At 39.2% G+C, this 8,394-nt stretch overlaps 1 protein-coding gene across 1 annotated transcript in view; it reads right to left on the bottom strand.

Annotated features, from left to right (window-relative positions):
- Positions 1–1,117: 1,117 nt before the first annotated feature.
- The window catches only part of LOC139736821 (microtubule-associated protein RP/EB family member 1-like), a 30,476-nt gene continuing 23,199 nt past the window's right edge, over positions 1,118–8,394 (bottom strand). The window contains exon 7 of the mRNA XM_071647483.1: positions 1,118–1,238. Coding sequence (XP_071503584.1) covers positions 1,134–1,238 — 105 coding nt within the window. The 3' untranslated portion in view covers positions 1,118–1,133. The remainder of the gene's footprint in view (positions 1,239–8,394) is intronic.

The raw sequence follows: 8,394 nt of genomic DNA, 5'->3' as shown, positions 1-8,394 counted from the left end.
TTTCACTACAGGTGATGCTGGCAGAAGACCTATTTTCTGACTGTTTTAATGCAATTCAGTCTATTGGCTACTCCTATCTGTTTGCGATCATTTCTCTGTGCGTATTCTGTAAAGATTTGTCGTATATCTTATCTTGACCTTTGACCCTTAAGACAGCAAGTCTCATTACTCATTTTTCATTTGAAATTTTCCATCTTTAAGGGTTTTGATGGCAGAGGGGGTTTCAGATTCTTTGGTTTTTCTTAAATAGAATTATGAATGCAACACATAGCAATAATAGCTTTGATGGTCACCCTTAACCCCTGAACCCAAACATTTCAAGTAATATTTGGACTACTGATTTATTTCCTGTGAGAGACCTTCATCTGTATCAATTTGCAATCTCATTAGGTTGCTCTGAATGGTTCTAAGTACATCTGGATCAGTGTTTGAGAGTCATTTGGGTTGCAGGAATTGACTAGAACATGTGGACGGAGGACAAAAACAACCTGAAACACTTTTGCACCTGAGGCATCACTACAAGGATTAGACAATCTTTCAAGGTTGCCGAGTGTGATCTAGGAACTCCCATCAGCTGATTGGTTTGCCCTCGTTTGCTTGACCAGAATCCTAACAGATATCCATGGAAACAAGGTTCTTTAGAAGACATAGAGATGAAGAATCACAAATGATCTTTTCAGACAAGAAAGGTGCACGTTGAAAAAGAAAATAACGATGTACAATAACGGAAGAGTGAACAAACAACTCCATTACGTCTTGGTAATGACTGTCACTTCACATGGCTTGGACTGTACGAGTGTGTGTGTGTGCGTGTGTATGTGTGTGTGTGTGTGTGTGCCTGTCTCTATGAGTCTGCCTTTCTTAACTACCATCTACTTCCTGACAATTTCTAAGTGGTTTCGAGAGAAAACAAAAACCAACAACAACAACAAAAATCTTCCTCCGTCTCGCGACAGTATTTACAATATTGGTACACACTATGTAATAGATAATATATTTACAAACTTTATTCGTCATATAGCAGCCTGCAAGTAATAGCATTGACTGCCAGGTCTTTCCATGCTCACCCTTCTCTGCCCCCCCCCCCCTCCTCCCCACCCATCCCCTTCCCCTTCCCTGTAGAGAAGTGACCTCTAGTATTCGTCCTGTACTTGATCGTCGAACTCTTCAGGCGGATAGGTGCCCGCGTCGCCGTCCGCAAATTCACCTTCTGCTTCCTCTGGTGCCTCGAAACCCTCCTGGAGAGACAGGTAATGAATGAGAGATAGGAGAGATAGACAGAATGGACAGATGAAAGAGGAATGAAGAAAGGAGAGGATGACATTGGAGGGAGAAGAGGGCGAGAAGTATGTGATTAACACTGTCAGTGTAATTGAGAGGCAGATCAGCAAAGAACAATCCAATAGACTGAAAAGAAATATCAAATACAAAATGTAAGTGCTAGATAAATTAGCAGCAAACAACATGTGACCGAAACTAGGCAAATACAATGTACACAAAAAGTAGAAGTCAGGAGGTAAAAAGCCAAATGCACGTGGATAAAAAGAAGGAAAAGTATGCATATACAGTGAACAAAGAAATATGACATAATATGGAAATGATCATCAGATAACTAGCTATCGAGGAACGTACAGCAGAATACACTGGTTACAACGAGTAATGTACACGAGAAGGCATTATATGCCAGGTGGATTATTGGTACTGATCATACTTTTATTGATTAAAACATTCATGTTAATAAAGAAGGGCAGTATATACGCTTTCCACGTGGCACATGTAACAGTAAAAATAAAAATGCTTATACACGGACAGAACAAGCATACATGTGTATTTTCAATGCAAAATATAAGGAAGTATGAAGCTGCATTTATAAACTGCTGTACAAGAGGTGCTTGACAGAAGTGGAAGAATATGATATAAAAAGGGGGGGGGGGGTGGAGAGAGAGTCGCTGAACAGAATGCACAGTTGAAGCTTTTCTTTGGCAAGCCCTTTCAGTTTCCAAACAGAATTTCTCCACGAGACTGCTGCTAGCACGATCAGAGAAAATGCCAAAGCCTCGTGCAAAACCTCCGTCCAGTATGGCAGAGAAACGAAAACATACTCCACCTTTCTCTTCATCACTGAACATGCTCAAGAAACTGCCTGATTGAGTGGGCAAAATGAGAAACTGCTCTACTCATAGATATACTATTTATTGCAATGTTCTGAATACAGGAGTATTTGAACTACGGGAACTATCACTTTGAGGTGTATAAATTCAATTCTTTTTGAATAGCGAAGCTTGACTAGCAAAAGAGGGAAGCTGCATTGAAAATGAACAGGAAGTCAGGATACCGAAAACACCTTAAATGAAAAAAAAATATCAGTCAGAAAATGTCATGTGATATAACAATCACTGCTTTGAAATGCATCATTCTGTGAGTGAAGGGCCAGCTGGGACTGTCAAACACCTAAATTTGCTACCCACCTACAATTTATTAAAGACATTTTACACAATCTCTACACTCTCTTTATGCTCCACAATCTGCAGCTGTGTATGCCATTTGAAGCTTCATAAACCCATCAGTGTGTCCATTAACCCAGAAATTACAGATTTCCACCCAGGGAGCACATTACCTTGGTACACTTAACAGCACTTGGACACTTTCATGCATACATTCCTTCAGACAAGGACTTAACAACATTGCATGTTACTTTTTCTTCCCCCCCCCCCCTTAAAACATAAAGAGAAATAGAAAAAAATAATTATTAGGAGGACAATGACCCTTAAGTAACACTTAGGTATTCTTACCCAAACTCATTTTTTTACATGCATGAGGGGCGTCGCCCCTACTGTATATCCTGGAAATTTGCACACATGAAGCCAAGAAACGACAAAATACAACAAAACACTTTTGATTTGGCTGAAAAATATGAGAGAAACATTACTGACTTTTGGTCACAAATCTTGAGTTTGATATTTGTCCAATCCACTACCTGAAATTTCAAAGTCAAACAATGTCTGATATTATTTTCACACTTTTTGATTTTCAAGCTTTACAAATTTGTATTTTGCTCTGGTGTACTGAATTGACCCACTGTTAGTTGTGCCATTTCAGATCACCTACATGCTTAATTGCAATCTAATCTTTAAAACAAATTTCCTTGAAAATGTGTTTATCTCATGGCTGATGTTTTTTTTTTCTTCTTTCTGTGTATTTCATGGTTTCCTTTATATGGCAGATTTTGCCAATTTCCTTGTAACTGTGTTTATCTCGTCATTGATTTTTTTTTTTCTTATTTTCTTATTTCCTGGTTTCATTTAATATGGCAGGTTCTGGGAATTGAAGTGGGATAGGAGACATTAAAAGATTACAGTCTGAGGAAAATATATGTGACCCTGCACCACAAAACAAACAAAAAGTTGCCAGACATGGATTTCTAGTTAAGGACACTTCTGAAAGAGCAGACTCTAATGGACTCTCCTAACCTATCTAAATATTGGAAAGAAAGCACACATTCAGGATAAGTGTGAACTGAGAAAAGACGCTCGAAAGTACAGTGTCTATTCAAGCGCTTTAAATCTGTACCAAGTTGTGCTGAGTGTGCAATGAATGGGACAAAAAAACAGGATTAAGCCAACGGAGTATCAACAATGAAGGGATTATCAGATTAAAATGAAATTGAGCATGCCTTATTAACACATTCTGTCCATAATTAATGCCAACTTTCAAAGCAGTAGCATCATCCTTTCAAAAGTTATTAGAGTTGAAAGTGAAGAGTGTGTACAAGGATTTTAAGAAATGAAAAGGGGATTCTACAAACACACCTAATCACACTATTCTACAAAAAAAAATATTCGAGATAAACTGCTAAAAAAACACACCTTGCTGTTCGTTATATGATCCCAAATTTTATCACAGAGTAGAAGAAGACTAACTTGCTCTTTCAGAAAATATAAAAAAAGTCAAGATTGGCTAGGTTGACCCATTTCACCTATTTTCAGTCCTTACACAATATCAGTAAGTGCGACTTTTTGTTCATTTTGTGATGCACGGTCATATGATAAAATATGAATTACAGTAATATTCAGTGACTTTATTAGACTGTCGGGACGATGTGTCATAAACATGCATTAGTACACTACTGTATATGTCCCAATTATGGCGTACATATCCAAAATTAACTGGTCAAACTTTTATAAAGTAAAAGCCCTGAGGAGACAAAGAACACAATACAGTGTACACTTGTAGCATCAGATTGAAAAACAATCAAGCAGAAGTTTGGGAAAGCTATTAAACGCTATCACAGTAAAGACTTACTACAAACAAACATTTTGAAAGAAAATATAAGAAAAGTACAGAATGGCACACACTGTTTTGATATTGCAAGCCAGGACGAAGACACGACCCTTTGAAAAGAAGAATAGAGCTAATAATCACATATCATGAAAATCTACACATGAATAGTTTGATTCATCTCAAACCACTCTTCTACTCGAAGATATATCAAAGTCACGAAGGAATCTAAATTCAATATGAGTCATCCCATTGCTCTGACACTTGTAAAATATTTCAGAATCCTTGTTACAAATAGCTGTGTACACCATTTTCACTGATCTCTATGATGTGAAGTTTACACACAGCCAAAAAATCTCAACTGGAATAGACCGTTAACGTTGAGCATACACTTTGATACATAAATTTGGTGGGTAGAAAATGAGATCAATTCAATCGGACTATTCATGATTCCCCTGGCTATCACTTTTGAGTGTTTAATCAATCCTGCACGACAGATAAACTTTTGGGGAAGAAGTGCACAGGAACAGTGCATAACAGAGCACTTGCTATTAAAGGAACATTTTATAAGAATCACACATGGCATATGTGACCGTGCACCTCAAAACGAACATAAAGTCGCACACACTGATTTTGCGTGAGGACTAAAAATAAGTGAAATGGGTCAACCTAGCCGAACTTGACTTTTTCATATTTTCTGAAAGAGCAGGTCTTCTTTTACATTAAAGGACAAGTTCACCTTCATAAACATAAGGATTGAGAGAATGTAGCAATATTAGTAGAACACATCATTGAAAGTTTGAGGAAAATCAGACAATCCGTTCAAAAGTTATGAATTTTTGAAGTTTTTTTGCAGTACCCGCTGGATGAGAAGACTACTGCAGTGTATGAATATCTTAGATGTCACATGCGTACAACAATATAAGGAAAATATAAAGAGAATTTCACAAAGTTCCATCTTTTGAAAAAAGTACACATTCCCCTGACTCGTTACTGATAAATGTTATGGGTAATATTATTCCCCCTGCCTTTAGAAAGAGGCAAGTCAATTGCTCTTTTATTTTGCGAAAAAAGTGAAAATATGTTGAATTTTCTTTTATATTTTCTTTATACTGTTGTACGCATATGACTCACAAGCTGTAGTAGTCTCCTCATCCAGCGGTTCCAACACAAAAATCTAAAAAATTCATAACTTTTGCATCGATTGTCCAATTTTCCTCAAACTTTCACTGATGTGTTCTACTAATATTGTTGCATTTTCTCAATCCTTATGTTTATGAAGGTGAACTTGTCCTTTAAGCTAAAATTTGGTATCATAAAACGGCCAGGAAAGTGTGTTTTTTTAGCAGTTTCTCTCGAACATTTTTGGTAGAATAGTGTGATTAGGTGTGTCTTTAGAATCCCTTTTTCATTTTTGAAAAACCTTGTCCACACTCTTCACTTTCAACTTTTGAAAGGATAGTGCTACTGCTATGAAAGTTGGCGTTGATTATGGACAGAATGTGTTAATGAGGCATGCCTAATTTTAGTTTAATCTGATAATCCCTTCATTGTTGCTACTCTGGTGGTTTACTTCCTGTTTTTTGTCCCATTCATCGTTCAGCCAGCACGGTTTGGTAAAGATTAAGCGCTTGAATAGACACTGTACTTCAGAGCCTCTTTTCTCAGTTCACACTTTTCCTGAGTTTGTGCTTTCTTTCCAATATTTAGGTAGGTTAGGAGAGTCCATTTGATTTGAGTTATACATCATTTTAAAGCTTAAAGTCTGCTCTTTCAGAATATGGTCTTAACTAAAAATTCATGTCTGGAGACTTTTTGTTTGTTTTGAGGTGCAGGGTCATATATGATGTTTTTTTTTTTTTTTTTTTTTTTTTGTTTTTTGAACACTAATGCCGAAAAGTATGTGTGTATTCTACGACCCCGTTTACAGTGCGAGGCTCGGCCGCCGAGGCCGAGCCCAGCCTCGCTTCAGTGTAAACGCGCAAAAGGCCAAATGCGAGGCCAAAATTGGCCTCGCATTTGGCCTCGCTCTGGAGGTGGTCTCGCGGCTGCGGCCGAGCCCGGCCTTCTATTGGTGTAAACGCAAACTGGGCCAAATGCGCGCCCAATTGCTCGGCCAATTTTAGTCTGGCTTCCAAACCCACTGCCTGTATCTTTCGCTATTCAGGATATTAACCCCCTCAAAGTCGAAAACTAGTATAGTTTAAGGTGGTTTTGTCCTGCAAAGGATTTTTTCCTTCAGCAAAGGCTTTTGCCCGAACGGCGACTTCGTCGCCACAGAATTCATCTGGCAAAGGGTCTGAAAACCAGACAATATCAAATTGCGTATGTTTACAAGCAGAACGCCACTACGACAAAATATTGAAAGGTTTGAATCAAAAGCGCGGCCGAGCCCAGCAGTGTAAACGAACAAAATTGCAAATGCTCGGCCGCGCAATTGCGGCCGGGCTCGGCCGCGGCCGAGTCCGGCCCCGCACTGTAAACGGGGTCCAAGACTTGTATCTGATATGAAGCTCTTGAAAATGAACAGAAAAATAATAAAAAAAGAAGCAAAAGCACAAAGTTCTCCACTTTTTCGCCAGATGGGATTCCCATACCTGAATGGACAGAAGAATTAAATGTAATGGCCATGATACAAGTTTTTGCATTCACAGTAATAATATAATGAGTAATAATGGTCAATCTGCTACAAAGAGTCAAACACACACAGAGTGAGATTGGACAGAAAAGAAATGGGGAAAGAGTGACGGGGATTTTATGCGTCTTGGAAAAGATTTTTTTTTTTTTTAAATAATAAGATGGAGAGTGCGAATAGGGTGGGAGGTTGCACATTGTAGAAACAGACCAGACAAACTTAAATACATTTTCCTATCCTGAAAGTTCTGCACAAGCAACCCGTACAGAGACATTTCACCCAGAACTTAGATGCGCTAGAACTGAAGAAACAAAGGAAAAGACAAAAATGAGCAGCATACCTTTTTGACCACCACCCTTTACCCCCCTCTTGACCCAGAATGACATGTGGTTTAGAACTGCTATTTACTTTAATAGAAGCTCAAAGTGTACAATACTGCATGTAGCAATGCTTCAAGGGGGTGGGGTCAGAACTGTTCATGAACACATTTGACTTTTGTTTGGATTCTGCTTCACTGCATAGTGATGAATTCTCGCTATCGCCAATGACGTAAAAACTACCCGGATGTTGATTTAAGCATCATTTACGGTGCATTATGGGATAGTTCGGGAGCTAAGTCACTTCCATTCGTATGCGCATGATACGCGACTAATGCTCTTTAGTACATAATATACAACCGACTGAATCTTACATGTACTTACTGTTTCCTCGACTTGAATTTTAGCTTTTACATGATTTGAACTTTCTCCATTCCAGAGAAATTGCTTTGAATACGACTATATGGGTCATTACTGCGAAGCTTGCATGTGTTGGTCGCACGACAATAAACGAACAAATCTACAGAAATATCCCTGGCATGCGAGACGTGACATGGGTGAAGTTTCCGGGTGACTCCACAGCGCGTGCGACTTGCTTGGTAGCCCGACCAGACGCTGTGCGAAGCACAGTTACTTACGTGTATACAGCGACTGGGCTGTGTATAGTTACTTGCTTGGAAGAAATTGCTTCAGAGACAGGATAAGTACGAGATCACGGTTCGTTCCCGATTGCGTTCGCAGCACTTCGACAGACAACAAATAAAAAAAAAAATGGGCATTCCATGACGTTATCCAGGTGGGTGAATATTTTCCAGTATTATTTTCAGCGTATGCAGAGATGACTGATATGAAAGTCGATCCCAATGATCAAGCAGTACCGGTATGTCTAGCTTGTATGCGTGTGCTGCATGCTATACACAATGCAAGGCCTAGGGGAATGCAGGAGCTATAGCTACAGTATGTAACACAGGCCTGGCTGGCTCGGGTACAGCCGTATATCCGTGGCTGGCGCAGCCCTAGGTAAGGTACACGTATGCGCACGCTAGCGCTGTGCAAAATATGCCCTGCACCAGAAGTGCCCGAGTCCCGGAAGTGCACTAAATCTTGACGAAAAAGCCACATCCGGGTACTTTTTACATCCTTGACGATAGCAAGAATTGCAGG

This window comes from Diadema antillarum, unplaced genomic scaffold (assembly GCF_040938485.1).
Source record: "Diadema antillarum isolate AM-2024a unplaced genomic scaffold, OU_Dant_1.0 seq00000663_RagTag, whole genome shotgun sequence".
NCBI classification, from domain to species: Eukaryota; Metazoa; Echinodermata; class Echinoidea; order Diadematoida; family Diadematidae; genus Diadema; species Diadema antillarum.
Note: the sequence above shows the minus strand (reverse complement) of the source record. Positions and strands in the feature narration are given on the sequence as shown.